Consider the following 16,927-nt stretch of genomic DNA (forward strand, 5'->3'; position numbering starts at 1 on the left):
TACTATAATACACGATTTAGGATTTCTCTGTGGAATAATTTTCGCGCTCAATTCTTAACAGATGACGTGACCCTCACGTGAACAAACCAACTAACTCCTAACCCTATAAATCCTTCTCTTCCACGCTTCCTCATTTTCTCTCTCTCTGTTTCTTTTATTTTCTCGAGAAAATTCAGATAGAAAATCGCCATTGTTGTTCTTACTATCAGTCCCAGCGAGATCATGGAGATGGATCTATCAGAGGTTAAAGAAATGGAGAAAGACGAAGAAATTGATTCGTAAGTAGTCAAATCTCATTTTTCGAGTATCTTTATGCTTTTTTCGTTCGATTTTCTCTGAGAATTTTCTCTCCTTGGTGTTTATTCAGAGATCTCTCAGACTCAGATACAGAGGAGCCTGAAGAGAAGATACTCGACGCCACTTCACTTTCAGCTCTTGATATGATACTCAAGGTTTCGCAGAACTCAACAATCCAAAACGAATCTGTTGTTATCGATCTTGTTTTTTTGATTAATGTTTTCAAGAATTTGATTTTGTGCAGTCTCTGTGGAACATTAGCGTTTTCGTAAGCAATCTTTCGATGGATTATGTTCAAGAAGCGAATCAGAGCCTCACAGATAATGAATCTGTTCCTCTACAAGACATTCTTCGTATTTTCATGCTCAACAATCTCAGTCTCACTCATCCTCTGGTCTCAGCTCTGATCTTTAAACCCTTATGTATGTTGATTACTTCTTTCTCACGCTTCATATTTTTGTCAGGAAGCAAACGGTGTTTCTAAACTGTTTCTAAACATCTTGGAGCTTATCCCTCGCTGGAACTATCACTTTGAAGTGAATGAAGTAGCGAAAACGATTTGCATTAGGTGCAAGACGGATATGGCATATTCAGGTGAAACGTCTTATGGTATCATCATCAATGCTAATTCACTCAGAGTATACAAGGCAAGTCATTTCTCTTTTCTCTTATCTTTGATGTGAAAGAGAGAGTCTTTAAGTCTTTGAACGTTTTTGGGTAATCACAGTCTGCATTCAAGGAGTTTACATTTGAGAATATCATTAAGGCCAGCATGATCAATGTAAAGATGCTTTGTGACAAGGAAGGATGTGGGAAACGAAACTATGTTGATACTATGATAAGTAACCTTCCATCTGCTTTTATAGTTGGTAAGCTTTGGATTGTTAATTGGTTAGTAGCTTTAACAACATAATGCAGTAGTTTTGAGCTTGTTTTCTCTTATTTTTTATAGCACTTCAGTGGGAGAACAATGAGACCGAAAAAGAGATATTCGATACAGCTTCTGTTCTGGCGACTGAAATAGATATTAGTGCTATATATAGATATGTAGGTGACAGTGCATTTACCAAATACCGTCTTGTCTCAATGGTAAGGGTCCAAGTATTTGATTTTTAATTTGTTTCAGTTCCGTTTAAGTTTACTATGTTTACCAATGTTGAATATTCAGGTTTGGTCGCATGGAAATCTATACAACTGTGTAGCTTATGAAAACAATAGATGGGTCAGACATTTTTGTTCTGAGATAGAGGTAAAGCTTTATAGACATTTTTGTAAAAGACAAGCTAGTATGTTGTTGATCTGTGACTGAGTGATGTATATTGCTGGTTGTCCAGGTTATTGGAGACTGGGATGGTGTTCTCCGCATTTTTCGAGAACTGCATATTCGACCTGAGATTCTATTCTTTGAAAACGTAAGCTCCTTTGACTGAGTATGCATGTTTATTTTGCTTATGTGTGTGTGTTCTCAATTCCACCTACTTGAATTGCAGGCTATTCTAAAGGACCAGATGTTTTCCGAGCAGGGATCTGAAGACTGAATAGAAGAAGCTTTTCAAATGGTGCAGGAAAGGAATTTGATGTAGAAGTCAAAAACTTTATAGGAGTAAGTATAGAACAATGCTTTTGATTGTTATGATCATTGAATAGTAGATACTTGGATACCATTTTATCAAGTTCAACACTTGTATAAAGATACTATCCTTTTAACGTTGGAAGAACATGAGAGAAGCAGAAGGGAGCCCTATAAACCAAAGCAAAGTTCTTAAACATGAAGCTTTAGTAGAAGATGTACACAACCTAAAATTTAATAACTTAAAAGATCATTAACAAACGCATAAAACTCAAAATTGCCATCATTGGGCTGCATGCTTTGACGAGGACGAGAGGCATTATAGTTGGGGGGGTTTCAACAATGATATGGCATTCTTGTTTAGTACAGGACTAGTGTAACTAGCTGAGACATTCTGGATTGATCTAGGATCTTTGCTTCTTTGCTTAGGTAGGTTTGATCCAAAAAGTGAATAAAGAGAGAAAGATGTTGATTTTTGACTGGAGAGCAATAAATGTATTCAAAATGGTTTTTGATTTCTGAGTGACATCTCTAAAAACTTTGATGTTACCTTAACAGAAGAAAAGAATGCAAATGTTGAATCATAAAAATATTTCAAGAACTTTAATAAACTACGATCATTCACAACCGCATCAAAAGTCATACAAACATACAATAGTCAAGACATGCATGGTAGATATTTAGATATCCTAAAAACAGAGTAGGTAAGTCATAGAGTAGTAGACATGGCATGGTAGATATTTAGATATCCTAAAAACAGAGTAGGTAAGTCATAGAGTAGTAGACATGGCATGGTAGATACATAGATATCCTAAACATAGATAGAGCGTTAACTTCACATTCAGTTTTTACGCTTAAAACAGAGTAGTCCCAGACTCTAGAGTAGTAGACCTGACATGGTTGATATCCTAAAAGAAGGGATGGTTTTTATGGGAGTTTTTAATTTCACATTCAATCTCTACCTCCAAAGTCCCTTCACGATCCAAGTAAGCCCCCTCATTTTTATCGAAAGACATGGATTGAGGAAGACCCCACGCTTTGTTCGAGTTCATGAGCCAACAGTTAACTACAGAAACAAGCAATACATTAGTTATAAACTTAATACCACTAGTTTATAGTCAAAGGAGTAGGACATTTGACATTTTAAATTAAGAACGCCTATTGAAAATGTCATCAGCTTTGACAATAACCATTGACAAATAGTAACATCAAATAGTTTTTGACTTACGGCTTCCTGTTAGGTGATTGGATCCACGCGGGTCTAGAACCTTCAGGTTTACTCGCACGAAAATCAGCTCACCCTTGGCTAAAGTTTCACCGTCAGCTAAATGCAAATGCTGAATTAACTTGTCATCTGCCTCAGAGTCCCCCTTTGGATACAACTTTAGAGTCCTTTGAAACATAACCATCCACTTGTTAGCAAGTTACCACTAATGCACACATACAACAATATCTATCAGAAAGAAAAAACTCACCAATCCTTTTCTCCCATGTGAAAGGTTTTGGATACGTAATCATTCTGTTCCAGAAGAGCGAAATCACGAATAGTCCAAGAGAATTTGTGAAAAGGGAGATCTTCACCAAAAGAGGCGGGTCGTGAAACAATCTTCACATGAGCACCGAACTCATGTTCTTCACCGTACAAGATAAATCCCTTTGCACGGTCTTTGAGTGTTTCAACCGGAAGAGCTTTTGACAATCCCCAAACCGTTTTTGAAGAATTGAAACGCTTCACTTCAACATCTACATGTATAAACACATATTAGAGCTTCATTCTTATATATACACAGAGAAAGAGAGAGATAAGAGCATACGAACCTTGAAAAGAGAGGTACTTCTTCTCTTCCTCGCTGAAGACAAAGAAAGTGAGATAGGCAAACACATCAATGGGTGGTGTTGTCGATGAGAGGCATTCCACATACATAGACACAAACCCACTTCCATTGTCCGCTTCGTTTCCTTTTGGGTGAACAACCAATCTCCTGATTTTTACAAAAAGGACAACATTTCTTACTTATATATGTATACAGTGAAGAAAGATGGGAACTTTAGTGAAGAAAAATGTGAACTTTAGCAAAGAAAGATGAGAACTTTAGTGAAGAAAAATGTGAACTTTTTAGCGAAGAAAGATGAGAACTTGAAGTATAGAACAAGATCACATACCAGTTGTGTGCACCAGAAGAGAAAGGAGGGGACTCGTATTTCTCGTTAGCAAGCTGAGAAAGTCTGACAAGAGTAGAGGAAGGAGGATTCCTTCTCCAAGTCTTCAACACTGCAGGATCTGACGCATTTGAACCCATTTTCTCTACACAACTTACACAAGAGAAGATTTTTTTAGAATTCCCCAAACAACAGAGAGATCTATAGAAATTTGTGTGCTTTATTCTCTTAAGAGACTAAAGAAGTTGAAAGCTTAAAGAAAGAAATCGACGAACCTTGACGGAGATGGAAAGAGCCTTGACGGAATTCTGCGTCACCTTGAAGCAAAGAGAGAGATTGAAAAAGGAGAGAGCTTTTAAGGGATTCTTCGTCACTAACAAGTAAGAAGAGATTTTCTAGGGTTTAGATATTATTTTCATATAACGGGCCTAAAGCTACAAGACTGGCCCGGCTCGTTTTTTATTTTAGCTTCTTCTGCTTCAAAACGTTGACGTTTCAATCTCCAAAAAAGTGTTTTAAGATTTTGATAATATGTACTCGAAGAGCTATGTAATGTTGATTAAAGCTTCATAACAATTTTTGGCGCACAATTCTTAATATATATCACGTGAGGATCACGTAAACAAACTAACAGACTCTAACCCTATTAAGTCCTCGCCTAATCGCCTTTGGTCTTCTCTTCAACTTTTCCCATTTTCTTTCTCTGCCGTTTATTTTCTCGAGAAAACTCAGAAAGAAAATCTCCATTGTTGTTTTTCTTGGGAAAATCTGCCAAAGAAAGAAGGTTTTGCCTTCGATCATTGAGATGGATCCATCAAACGTTCAAGAAGTGGAGAAGCTCGAAGAAATAGATCCGTAAGTAGTTTAAATCTCATCCTCCGAGTATATATTTATGCTTTTCTCATACATTTTCGACTTGGTGCTTATCTTTTGTTTAGAGATCTCTCACTAACGCAAGACGATGCAGAGGAACCTATAGGGAAGCTAAACGCCACCTGTGTTTCAGCTCTTGCTATGATACTCAAGGTTTCGCAAACTTCACAAACCTAAAGAATTTGTTTTTCTCGATTTTGTTTATTTAAGTTTTCAAGAATGTGGATTTGTGCAGTCTATATGGAACATTAACGTTTTCGCAAGCTCCAGAGAAGATGAATCTGTTTTTCATGAGTTCCTTCTCAACGATCTAAGTCTCAAGCATCCTCTGGTCTAACCTCTGATCTTTAAAAAATCTATGTTACCAATTACTTCTTTCTCAAGACTTGATGTTTTCTTGTTCTCTACGCTTTAGGAAGCAAATGGTGTTTTTGACCTGTTTCTAAACATCTTGGAGGCTCTGCCTAACTGGGGTTTGTACTTTGAAGTATACGAAGTGGCTAAAAAGATTTGCAATAGATGCAAACTGGATTTGGAATATCCTGCTGAACGTTCTTTTCGTCTTATCATCAGTGCTAGTTCACTTAGAGAAGTCAAGGCAAGTCTCTTTTTTTCCCTTATACATTGAAAGTAGAATTCAGTCTCGTGAAAGTGTTTTGGTTATTTGCAGTCTGCATTCAAGGATTTTACATTTGAGAATATCATTAAGGTCATCAAGATGAACTTAAAGATGCCTTGTGATAAGGAAGGATGTGGGAAACAAAGCTATGTTCACCGTATGATAACCAAACTTCCATCTGTTTTCACAATTGGTAAGCCTATGGTATAAGCTATTAAGTTAATTTGTTAGTAGAGATCACAACAAAATGCAGTAGTTTTGAGCATATTTTTTTTCTCTCGTATTGTTTAGCACTTGAGTGGACAAAGAATGAGACTGCAGGAGAAATATTCGATACAGTTTCTGTTCTGGCGACTGAGATTGATGTTAATGTGATATACCAATGCGAAGGTGACATTCGATATACCAAGTACCGTCTTGTCTCAATGGTAAGGGCCAAGTACCTACAATTTGTTTCAGTTCCATTTAACTTTACTATGTTACCAGAAACAACTCCAATGTTAACATTCAGGTTTGCTTGCATGGAAATCGATACAACTGTGTAGCTTATGAAAACAATAGATGGGTCAGATATCTTCGTTCTGAGATAGAGGTATAAAGCTTTTAGTCTTTTAGACATTTTTGTATGTGGAATTGTGACTTCTTTACCTGAGTGAGGCTATGTCGCTTCTCCAGGTTATTGGAGACTGGGAGAATGTTGTCAGCATTTGTTTAAAGAATATCCGTCCACAGATTCTGTTTTTCGAAAACGTAAGGCCCTTTCGACTGCGTACTTGCTCATGTTTTGCTTTTATTATGTGTGTTTTCTCTCAATTCCACCTACTTTGAATTGCAGGTTATGCAAAGGGAGCAATAAATAGAAAAGCTTTTTCAATGGCATAGGAATCAGATTGATGTATAGACATAAAAGTGCTTGAGTCTGAAGTCAAAAACTTTATAGGAATCAGATTGATGCCTTGTTGGTGTTACACTATTGTGGACAGATTTTGTATATGTTTTAGCCCAAATTCACTATCCGGATTGTTATGCTCAGTGAACACTTGTGTGTAGATAAAACACAGCTCTGTCTCTTAAGTTTCAGAAGTAATAGACCATTTTGTGATGCTCATTGAACACTTGTGTGTAGATAAAACATAGCTCTGTCTCTTAAGTTCCAGAAGTAATAGACCATTTTGTAATGCTCCTTAACACAAACAATACATGCAAGTTTGGCCTTGTTTATATCATCATTTAGTCTAATTATTGAGAGTACGCAACAATAGATTCTTGCTTAAGCAGATTCTTTTACATGTTTCTGTTAGGTTTCTTCTTGGATTTGCATTCTCATTTGCGTTGTACGTTTTTGTATTTGACAAACTATGACCGTAGAGATCCACGGGAAAGATCTGGTCTTACCGCCTCTGCTATAGCTGTGAGTTATCGGTATCCATTGCATTCTACTCAAATTTCCTTGTGTTTAGTAGTAAAAGAAAACAAAATGACAAAACACAAAACAGCTGCAACAGAGTATTTACCAACTTATCTATTTTGTTAAAATTTGTGCTTTGAGATTCTCTTTTGCACTTGTCCTTGTTTACTCTGGTCCTTAGAGTCTTGTTACACTTTGCATCTAAGTTTCAAAAGAAGACAACTTCAAGTCTGTTTCCACAACAAGTTAAAAATTTCAGTTTATTGAAGAGAATATCTGCTTCGAAGAGAATGTACTGCTTGTACTTTCAGAATCAAAATTTGGTTTGCCTTGTACATAATCAAAATGAGTTATTTAATCCTTGTAGATCTATGTAGTTTCAGGCTTTTATGTTTGTCAAGAACCCTAGCCAAGGTTATGTCTAGTTTTTATCTTCCTTGTTCAAAGTCTTTTCTTTCTTTCATACTGAACCTCAAGAAACAGAGAAGCTTTGACGATTAGGATTTATATTGCCTCTATGTCTAGCGTTGTTCGAATCATCATCTCATTATTTCATAAAAGCTGCACCAAAGATTGCAGAAAGTATAAGTCTTTTAACCGACGAAGATAATAGTGCAAACCAAACCATTTGGTGAATCAGATTAATAATCTTGGGAAAGAAGAAACACATGAGAGATTCCTGAAACAATTTGACATGAGAGTTCAAACTTGCCTCAAAATGAACGAACAAAATAATGAATGTCAATCCAGAAATGGTTAGAAGAATCTCAATGAGTGTCTTTCAAGTTGAAAAGCTGATTTTCTCTTGAAAACCAAGAACGACAACAACGAAGACCTGCAACATTGCAACAAAGACTAGTCTACAAAGACTAAGCTTGTTCACTTACTCGGTGTCCTACTGCCAAATGGATTTATGCCCACCAAGGGTTTGACAAAAGTTCACAATACCATAATTCATGATTTCTTGTGGCATAAGCAATCCTTAATATATTATCACGTGACCCTCACGTAACCAAAATAACTCTGATCTTATAAATCATTTCCCTTCGTCTTCTTCTCTCTGTTCCTTTTCTTGTTTTCTCGAGAAACTCAAGAAAGAAAATCGCCATTGTTGTCTTCTCCTGTTTTTGCTTTCATTCCCAGCCAAATGATGGAGAAAGACGAAGATATCGACAAGAAATTAGATATGTAAGTAGCAAAGTCTCCTCTTTAGAGTATATCTATGCTTTTTTCCCCATATAAGAATTCTTCTACTTCGTGCAGAGGCTACGACGCAGAGGAATCATCACTTAATATGATACTCAAGGTTTTTCAAAACTTTAACAAACCCAAAGATAAACAAAACAAAGCGTGAATCTATTTTGATCGATCTTGTTTTAGTTTTCAAGAATGTGATTTTTTTTTGCAGTCTCTGTGGCAAATTAGCGTTTTCGCAAGACAGAACATAGTACGTCAAAGCTTCACAGGCTCATTTCTTAAGGAAGACATACTTCGTATTTCCTTTATCAACAATCTCAGTCTCAGTCAACCTCCGGTCTCTGCTCTGCTCTCATCTTTAAAACCTTTGTCTTATGTGTGTTTTAGTTACTTCTTTCTCAAGCTTCATGTATTTTTGTATTCTTCAGGAAGCAAATAACATCTTTGACCTATTTGTATACATCTTGGAGAACTTACCTCCGTGGAATCCATACTTTGAAGTGTACGAATTGGCGAACAAGATTTGCAATAGATGCAAGATGGATTTGGAGTATCCAGTTAAACGTTCTTATGGTATGATCATCACTGCTGATTCACTCCGAGAAACCAAGGCAAGTCATTTTTTTTTGTCTCTAAATCTTTTAAGCGAACAAGTCTTTCATGAAAGTGAGACTAGAAACGTATTTGGTTATCGCAGGGATTATTCGAGAATCTTACATTCGAGAAGTTCGTTCAAATCATCAGGATAAGCTTAAAGATGCCTTGTGATAAGGAAGGATGTGGGAAACGAAACTATGTTCAACGTATGATAAATAAACTTCCAACTGTTTTCACAATTGGTAAGCCTGTGATAATCTCTCAAGTTAAAACTGGTCATTAGACATCATCAACATAATGCTATTGATTTCGTCTTCTTTTTTTTTTCTTGTATTTCCTAGCGCTTGAGTGGGAACACAATGAGACTGAAGGAGAGATATTTGATACAACTTCTGTTCTGGCGACTGAGATTGATGTTAGTGTGATATACCAATACGAAGGTGATAGTGCATTTACCAAATACCGTCTTGTCTCAATGGTAAGGGCCAAGTAACTAGTTCGTTTCAGTTCCATTTTCCTATTGAAGATTCTGTTACAAGAAAAAACTCATAAGTTAATATGTATTCAGGTTTGCTCGGATGGAGATCGATACAACTGCGTAGCTTATGAAGACAATAGATGGGTCAGACATGTTGGTTCTCAGAAAAAGGTAACACTTGAATTGCGTAGCTTCTAGCCTTCTAGACATTTTGGTAAGAGATAAGCAAGTTATTTGATCTGTGACTGAGTGATGTATTTTTTTGTTGTCCAGGTTATTGGAGACTGGGATGGTGTTCTCAGCATTTTTCGAGAACTGCATATTCGATCTGAGATTCTGTTTTTTGAAAATGTAAGCTCCTATAACTGCATACATGGTTATGTTTTTTCTTTTCTTATGTGTGTGTGTGTGTTCTCAATTCCACCTTCTTGGATTGCATTACTATGCAGAGGGAACAGATGTTTTCCGCGCAGGGATCTCAAGCCTCGTGTGTTATTTCTTAGCCCAAATTCAGCATCCTGACTGATTGTTATGTTCATTGATCAATGTATATAGTTAGATACCAGTTTCCAAACACATCGCTATTAGCATTTCGTTTGATGTAGTGGTCAGTAACATTTGAAAACATTTCTGTTCTAGTACTCTGTTGAACCGTGTGGGTAACCAAGTTATGATCAACGTAGAGTATGATAATTAAACTTCCAGTGACAAATTTTCACAATTGAGCCACAGACCCGAATTTCTCTATATCTTTTTGACTAAATCAATATTTATATCCTTTTAAGTTAAAGAGATTTGTGTCATTTTATAGTTTCATTTTCACTCATGATTAGTTTTTCTTTCTCATTTTCGTTTGAAATGATTTTTTTTAGTTATTATTTCTTTGAATTCCAAATGCATCGAATAAAACAAGCAAAGCCTAAGAAACAAGAGAGGGTGCCAAAGTCTTGTAAGTGAAAGAACATAAATATGCCAACGGATGGTGTATTGGAGAAAATGGAGGCCGGAGATGTGGTAATGGCAAAAAAAGATAAATGTAACCGTGTAAGATTGTGGATAACAACATTGCTTTTGTCCATATTGATTTCCGTGATATCTCTGCTTATATTATTCTGGAAAAATCAACAATATGGATAATACAAACACACTTACAAATCTAAATCACACTAATTCATAAAATAAATTTTCTCCCGCGATGTAGTGCGGATCCGATCCAAGTATACGTAACAAAATTACAAACGTGGAAACAAAAACAACACCAAGATCAATTTTAGTTGTAGAAGGGAAGGGTTTTAATGTCACAGCAACTGATAGAGCAAAAGTATTTATCTTCGTCGGTGACTTTCAAGATGATAGGGAAAATGCAATGGTACTTACATTTATAACAAACTGGTCGAGACATACTATTGTTGCGAACGGTCTCGTAAAGTGTCATCTGCATCCGGTCATCATCCAATACTATATTTGTTTCCGGTTCCAGGCCTCGGAAATCTCCGAGCACACAATTGGTATGCAAAGTTACCCCACAATCTTTACAAGTGTAAAACCATTTTGTTGGATCAGTTTCTTTCTCGCAAATATCACACCAATATTTACCACTTGCATCTCTTTCACCATAGCATAAAGAGAGAAAATGATCGTCGACTCTATGCTTGACCTCATGTGGTAATAGAGCGCATTTGAAATCCAAGGCGTATCCACACTTATCTTCAACGCATCTGAGCACGTGAGATGTTTCCTTGTTGCAAGCACTACATACTCCTTTTGGTGATGTGTAAAACAAGGGATGTTGGTGACTTGGATGGACAAGTGACCCAGAAAAGGAGGCACATCGCACATCTAATCCAAACGGAAAAGTACCGTATATGAAACAATTAAAAAATACTCCACAAGCCTTACACTTAGAGTAGTTACGTTGAGATGCATGTAGAATATACGGTTTATTGCTTAGCACATGACGTTTTCGTGTAGGATGTTTAGCACAGTTCTCGTGTAGAAGAAAATCACAACTCATACAACTGTAGAAGGGATCATGATAGATAGGATAAGCACATGCCTTGCAACTTCTCTCCTCAACAAAGGTACCAGACTTGTCCAGTCTTAAGTTATGCTCTATATGGCTGAAATGTCGTATTATACCTTCACTAATCACCTCGAATGGTTCCATAGGTTCATCTTCTTCAGGCTCATCTTTCATCTCTATTCCATCCCAAACATCTTCTCTAGTAGCGCATTTGGTATGAAATGTAGACTCAGAACACCTCTTACAAGAATATCCCCCACAACTCCAATCCATTTTCTTACGACAAACACCACATACTGAATCAATAATACCAAGAAGAGAAGTGCGAGAAACGCGATGATCATGGCGGTTGATATTGATGACCCATGGAAATCCAGAGCAATTGTTATGGGAAGTGAAATTGCATTGAAGACAGACATATGGGCTTCGATCTCCATGGAGGCCGCAAGTGGTGCAAGTAAAAGAGATCAATTTTGGCATAAGGGTTAGTTCATGGTTGTGGGTGTTTTGGTCGTGAAGATTTAGTGGTGGTGGAAGAGAAACACATCGCAAATCCAAAGTAAAGTTACAAGCGGAACAGTGATAAAACATTTCGTCAAAAATCTTTTTCCCACATAAACTACAATTCCCATCAGTATAAGCCGGTGGTTTACCAGTGATGAGTTTTAGTGTGTGTAAGGAGTGGGAAGGGTGGTTTACCTCTGCTCCATACTTTTCGCAATCCACATGGAATGCCAAATCGCATTCATGGCATTTGTAAGGATATCCACTGCCTCCCTTCCCACAAGTAAAGCAGGTGAAGGAGCTTCTCACCATCTCTAGCTTGAGTTTGTGGTCATGGTTCTGGGGAAAATCAATGACTTTCGGTGGTGGGTACTTGAAACAATCCAAATGGATGTTGAATTCACAGCGCTGACATTCATAGTTCTGGATATAGGGCTGGATTGTCTCTTTACATGTACGGCATCTCACACTCCAGCTGGCAAAATTTGTAATAAGAGAAAGATTCTTATCACACTTGTGAGAAGGGTGGTTGATCTCTTTAGGGCAGTTGCTGCAACTCTTATGGAAGAAATAACGACATTTTCTGCAGTTGTAGCCATCACTGATAGTTTTGAATTGGAGTCCACAACATTTACCCCACCGATTATCTCTTGCAGGTGTCAGCCAGTGCTCATGAATGGGTAGTCGCACCATCTCAGGTTCCATGGTTACTAAGAGATCTAGTGAGAATTTCTCGTTGAACTTTTGGTCTCTGATTTCTCTTAGCTCATGTGACGGAGATAAGTGAAAAAAACAATACTAGTTATTTTATTTAGTACTCATTTAATGGTTAATTATATGTTTTTTTATTATATTAGTAAAAGAAAGTTTAGATCTGACATGGTAATCACTAAACTATTCATCATTTGATTTTGATAACGTGCCAACATCAACGAAGCACGATTTACATTGCAAAAGACTTTCTATTTAATAGTAGAGTTTTAATGGGTCAATAAATAGTTGTTACATTATTGCAACAAAACAATAGTAAATATTAAATCTGACAGATAACTGCTACCTACTCAACATTATTTATATCTAACACGATAAATCGATAAATCAATAAAAACACAATCGATGCAAACAAGTTTTTTCTTAATAGCTTTCTAAATACAAGATGATTTATAATTTGTTAAAATAAAGACAGATATTACTAAAACCTACCCTCATAACTAAATCATGTTACCCTTTCATAAAATAATGAACGTTGGGTCATCTTAGAAAATCTCTCAGTGCACAATAATGCAAGTTACATGGATCCCATGACCATTGAAAGTAGAGAGGACAAGGATACATGAATACTTGATACTTATATGAATCAATAAAAAAGAAACTTTAAATATTAGGATAACAATCTCCAAATTATGCAACGGATGAACAGTAGTTATAATATATGTGTGAAGACTGAAAAAGTTATTTCGTCAAATGTAAAACAATAATTCTTGGCACTTCCTTAATCGTTGTTACAGCCATATCGAATGTCCATTGCAATCTTATTCTCAAGTGTATGAGGTTATTTTAACCTTATTACTTAAGAAAAAAGGTTTGTTTTCGAAGTTTTGATGTCTTATGTTATGTTGTTTTATTCCATGTTTAAACACATGAGTTAACAAGAAAAATACGAAAGAAAAAAGCTAACATCTTTCGCAAAACATTAACAATCCCAATAACATTTAGAACCAAATGATATAGGACAAAAATAAACTCAAAACTTTATTTCTTCAAGTCAACAACATTACATATAAATATTGTGAAAATTACTCAGACTGCACTCTACTCTTTGCAAGAATAACTCATTTAACATCTCATGGAAAATGTTTACTAGAGTAACCCAAATCTTTAGATTTTACAATAACTGTAAAATGATTTTAAATGATTTTTTAGATTTTATAAAAAAGTGATTAGGGTTTGATTTTATAATTAAATGCGTTTAATTTTTTATTTTTTTAATTAGGCGATAGATTCTGATTGATAGGGAAAAAAAAGTGAATGAATATTCTATATATAATTAGATACTAACTAACTCATGCATGGGATTGAAAATTTGAGGAGGTTTTCAACAATTGAATTCATGCTCGTGAACAATGTTTAACTTTAGTTGGAGGTCTCCCTCTAAGCGCTAGTCATGATTTGAGCTTGATGTGTTTTATGAACATCATTCTTTATTTTGGACATTCTGATGATTTTTTTTTTTTTTGCCTTAGTAATATTTCGCAAAATATGGGTTTTGGATCGGAGAATTTTTAACTTTCGTAAAGTTTAAATTGCATGTTATGGAACTAATCTTGTTGAGGTGTTGTGCGTCACCTAGAAACTTCTGGAAGCTCGAGACTTGGTTAGATATGATTTATATAAGTATGTTTAAACTATTGTGTATCCATATATAAGAAACCCAACAGTAGTGGAGTTGACAGTTCAATATTGATAGTCAGATGTAGTTGCTGGAAATTGCAAACTTACGTCAATGAACCATGTTTCCCAACTCACAATGTAAACTTTAGAATTGTTATTGACTTGGGAGACTTTCCCTTATAATACACGAGTAGACAATCATCAATACAAGATTCACATATATCATAACATCTCTTGATAAAATTATTACATTAACAAAAACAGACGGATCGATCAAAACCCAAACACACATACACAAACTCTTAAGGGACAATATAATGAATCAAAAGTAACGTAGCACTATTTATAAATACAACAACAAAAATGAAACTTGATAATGTTTTAATACGAACATGAATTCAACTTATTTTCAGCACATTGTTCGATTTTTCCTGAAAAAACGAAACCAGCTCAACATAACCCATTGAAACATTTCACGAAATACCTGGCAGGCAATACTTGGTAGCAATGCCTTTGTGTTTAAGTTTGGTTTGAGAGGACCACTGTGGAAGAAATGTCTTGGGCAGAGTCGAATTGGGTTTGACCTGAAGAAAGAGAAGAAGAGTCGTTAAATTCATCTTCACTTTCTTCTTCTTCTTCTTCTCCTCGATAAGAATCTTTATTAAGAGATTTTTGGATCTTCTTTAGTTCTTTGGCCACCTCCACCATCGTTGGAACTTCTTCACTAGGACCCATGCATCTCAGTGAGAGCATCCGGAAAGCTTTCATTTGAAAGAGCTCTTGTTCTAAGATTTGACCCATATTTTTTATCATCTTTCGATCTGCAATCTCTTCCATTGGTCGGTCTTTCTTTAATTTTGACAGCCAATATCGAGCATGTCTTTTCTTGTTAAAATAATCTAATTCATCAGTATCTTCAGGGTCTTCTTCTTCACTTTCTTTTTCTTCTCCTCGATAATGCTCGAAATAGCTTTTGTATCCTAATAGAAGCGTTAGACCCATAAAGATTCCAAAGGCAAAGACATCTGTTTTCTCTGAGACTACAACACTGTTAACGTAATTATCAGCAAAGTAACTATAGAATCCATCTTCTGCCTCAACCCGGACAAATGTTTCTCCTTCTGGGATTGAGACGCAGTGAGAGAAATCAGTCAGCTTCGCGACACCATCTTCATCCAATAAGATATTCCGATGAGACAAAATCATATATACGAGGGGCCTAGGGAAGGCAGTGTGAAGGTAAGCTAAAGCAGTGGCGATATCTTCTGCTATCTTCATTCTTCTTTTCCACGGCTTCTCATCTATTTCTAATCCATAATGTTTCTTAACACCATGATAGACCGTGACTGGATATTTCAACTCAAGACAACATCCAACCAATTTCATAAAGTTCTTGTGACCACTCACCATCGATGAAACTGCTATGTTGCGGCACACAAGATCTCCTCCCCTCACATTAGAATCTTTCCTGATGAGTATCATGGGATGGTTCTCGTTCTTACCTGAATACCATTGGCAGTAAAATTCTTCCTGATGAACAAGATTAGAGTGGCTGAAAATGTTGGTGGCTTTGCGGATCTCATCAGCAGAGAAGAATTTGATGGGATTGGATTTGCCATCGCAACATTCGATGAGCTCTTCTAACAACTTGGCTCCTCTCTCCAATTCTAGCTTCTTATTCTTTTTCTTCTTCCTCCACAACCAACCCATCTCTAAACCTAAACTGTTTTTTTTTCTGTTTTTTTTTTTTATAAAAGAAAGACTTTAGTTTTAAATCAAATGAGCAGAGAGTATTTTCAAGAACTCCATAACGAGTTTGCAAACGAAATGGATAATAAGATTAGATTTTTAAGGTACTCAAATTCTTGTTGAATTTTCAACATTGACGTCCTCCCGCGAAAATTCAGAAATAAACATTTTAATTGTTTTTGTGGAATTTAGAGTTGGAAGGATTTATCACATATCTTGGTGATCTCTACGATTTTGGGGTCTACTCATGTCATCAGTTTTTTATTTTTTTTTAATATCTTTTTACTTGTTAGTGACGAACGGTCCTCAAGAATTCAAACACTCGGCTGGAATTAGATCATCTAAATGTATAAATTAATTGTTAAGATTCTTTCAATGCTAGCTTTTCCAAGTTATGCAAAATTGTTCAGTAAATCAATTTTTTTTACACCCTAAATTCATCACCCCAATTTGTTCTTTATTATACCACTTCCTTGTAAAGATTTTCACTAAAAACTAAAGAATTTTTGTCACAAGTTGTCTATAGCTTTCAAATTCTTTGAGAGCTTCTACAAGCTTTTGAGAGCTTCCCAAAATTCGCTTAGAACATTCGAAATGAAGAAGATAGTTGCGACCAAACTATCTTCCAAGTTTTACCTTATCAAATTCATTAGGATTGAACCCGCAAGAGAAAAAAACTACTTATTTTAGTTAAAATCATTTTTAACATTAAAGAAATCAGTATTAGGATTGCATATATTGTTCCCTCCTAAACATACAAGTCTATCTTTGATTGGAAGTCTCCCTCTAAGCCCGAGTCATGACATGCATGGTAGATAAAATAGACAAACCTAAGAAACGGGGTGCTTTTTGATGACGTTAAGAATTTCACATTCAATATCTACATTCAAAGCATCTTCAAGATCAAAGTAAGCCTTCCGAATTTTATCTAAAGACGCAGATTGAAAAAGACTCCTCTATTTGTTTGAATTCAAGTAAGCGACTTTTGTAGTTTATTCTCTTATAAGACGAAGAAGTTGAAAGCTATTCACTTAGAAACTTTTGGAAGCTCGAGACTTCTA

At 35.9% G+C, this 16,927-nt stretch overlaps 7 protein-coding genes across 8 annotated transcripts; 4 read left to right on the forward strand and 3 right to left on the reverse strand.

Annotated features, from left to right (window-relative positions):
• Positions 1-96: 96 nt before the first annotated feature.
• On the forward strand, positions 97-1,835 carry AT1G65140 (Ubiquitin carboxyl-terminal hydrolase family protein; the record flags this gene model as incomplete). Its single annotated transcript, NM_105187.4, has 9 exons — positions 97-278; positions 368-452; positions 542-691; positions 762-944; positions 1,025-1,166; positions 1,250-1,386; positions 1,466-1,546; positions 1,632-1,709; positions 1,788-1,835. Exons 1-9 carry the CDS (start codon positions 223-225, stop codon positions 1,833-1,835), a joined length of 960 nt encoding a protein of 319 aa, NP_176693.4. The 5' UTR covers positions 97-222.
• A 614-nt stretch (positions 1,836-2,449) lies between these two features.
• Positions 2,450-4,439, reverse strand: AT1G65150 (TRAF-like family protein). Of its 2 annotated transcripts, none has more exons than NM_202363.3 (6): positions 4,303-4,439; positions 4,031-4,172; positions 3,686-3,849; positions 3,343-3,610; positions 3,096-3,259; positions 2,450-2,933 (listed from the first exon to the last, which is right to left on the reverse strand). In NM_202363.3, the coding sequence occupies exons 2-6, from the start codon at positions 4,165-4,167 to the stop codon at positions 2,776-2,778; spliced, it is 891 nt and encodes a 296-aa protein (NP_974092.1). In that variant the 5' UTR covers positions 4,168-4,172; positions 4,303-4,439; the 3' UTR covers positions 2,450-2,775. The 2 variants fall into 2 exon arrangements, with proteins under 2 accessions (NP_974092.1, NP_176694.1); NM_105188.2 differs by having other exon boundaries at positions 4,031-4,180; positions 4,303-4,384.
• A 325-nt stretch (positions 4,440-4,764) lies between these two features.
• On the forward strand, positions 4,765-5,596 carry AT1G65160 (ubiquitin carboxyl-terminal hydrolase family protein; the record flags this gene model as incomplete). Its single annotated transcript, NM_001334197.1, has 5 exons — positions 4,765-4,882; positions 4,966-5,053; positions 5,136-5,231; positions 5,316-5,502; positions 5,571-5,596. Exons 1-5 carry the CDS (start codon positions 4,833-4,835, stop codon positions 5,594-5,596), a joined length of 447 nt encoding a protein of 148 aa, NP_001319324.1. The 5' UTR covers positions 4,765-4,832.
• AT1G65165 (inactive ubiquitin carboxyl-terminal hydrolase-like protein) lies at positions 5,586-6,437 on the forward strand. The gene is made up of 5 exons (NM_001334198.1): positions 5,586-5,712; positions 5,811-5,947; positions 6,031-6,111; positions 6,195-6,269; positions 6,355-6,437. Exons 1-5 carry the CDS (start codon positions 5,619-5,621, stop codon positions 6,373-6,375), a joined length of 408 nt encoding a protein of 135 aa, NP_001322863.1. The 5' UTR covers positions 5,586-5,618; the 3' UTR covers positions 6,376-6,437.
• Positions 6,438-8,221: 1,784 nt separating this feature from the next.
• AT1G65170 (Ubiquitin carboxyl-terminal hydrolase family protein) lies at positions 8,222-9,725 on the forward strand (the record flags this gene model as incomplete). Its single annotated transcript, NM_105190.1, has 8 exons — positions 8,222-8,233; positions 8,336-8,461; positions 8,553-8,681; positions 8,822-8,963; positions 9,063-9,199; positions 9,290-9,370; positions 9,473-9,550; positions 9,651-9,725. The coding sequence occupies 8 exons, from the start codon at positions 8,222-8,224 to the stop codon at positions 9,723-9,725; spliced, it is 780 nt and encodes a 259-aa protein (NP_176696.1).
• Positions 9,726-10,286: 561 nt separating this feature from the next.
• Positions 10,287-12,555, reverse strand: AT1G65180 (Cysteine/Histidine-rich C1 domain family protein). Its single transcript, NM_105191.4, has one exon. The coding sequence runs from the start codon at positions 12,429-12,431 to the stop codon at positions 10,470-10,472; it is 1,962 nt and encodes a 653-aa protein (NP_176697.1). The 5' UTR covers positions 12,432-12,555; the 3' UTR covers positions 10,287-10,469.
• A 1,644-nt stretch (positions 12,556-14,199) lies between these two features.
• AT1G65190 (Protein kinase superfamily protein) lies at positions 14,200-16,045 on the reverse strand. The gene has a single exon (NM_105192.3). It carries the CDS (start codon positions 15,825-15,827, stop codon positions 14,637-14,639), a length of 1,191 nt encoding a protein of 396 aa, NP_564844.1. The 5' UTR covers positions 15,828-16,045; the 3' UTR covers positions 14,200-14,636.
• Positions 16,046-16,927: the final 882 nt, after the last annotated feature.

The sequence above is a fragment of the Arabidopsis thaliana genome (genome assembly GCF_000001735.4).
Source record: "Arabidopsis thaliana chromosome 1 sequence".
Classification (NCBI taxonomy): Eukaryota; Viridiplantae; Streptophyta; class Magnoliopsida; order Brassicales; family Brassicaceae; genus Arabidopsis; species Arabidopsis thaliana.

Bases quoted from the DNA above. Each gene is read 5' to 3' on its own strand.
- AT1G65150 (NM_202363.3), bottom strand. From the start codon at position 4,167: ATGGGTTCAAATGCGTCAGATCCTGCAGTGTTGAAGACTTGGAGAAGG. The intron at 3,611-3,685 runs GTTCGTATGCTC...TTATACATGTAG, and splicing joins GAAGTACCTCTCTTTTCAAG to ATGTTGAAGTGAAGCGTTTC. The intron at 2,934-3,095 runs GTAAGTCAAAAA...TTGTTTCTGTAG, and splicing joins CAATCACCTAACAGGAAGCC to TTAACTGTTGGCTCATGAAC.
- AT1G65165 (NM_001334198.1), top strand. From the start codon at position 5,619: ATGAACTTAAAGATGCCTTGTGATAAGGAAGGATGTGGGAAACAAAGC. The intron at 5,713-5,810 runs GTAAGCCTATGG...CGTATTGTTTAG, and splicing joins TCCATCTGTTTTCACAATTG to CACTTGAGTGGACAAAGAAT. The intron at 5,948-6,030 runs GTAAGGGCCAAG...GTTAACATTCAG, and splicing joins AGTACCGTCTTGTCTCAATG to GTTTGCTTGCATGGAAATCG.
- AT1G65180 (NM_105191.4), bottom strand. From the start codon at position 12,431: ATGGAACCTGAGATGGTGCGACTACCCATTCATGAGCACTGGCTGACA.
- AT1G65190 (NM_105192.3), bottom strand. From the start codon at position 15,827: ATGGGTTGGTTGTGGAGGAAGAAGAAAAAGAATAAGAAGCTAGAATTG.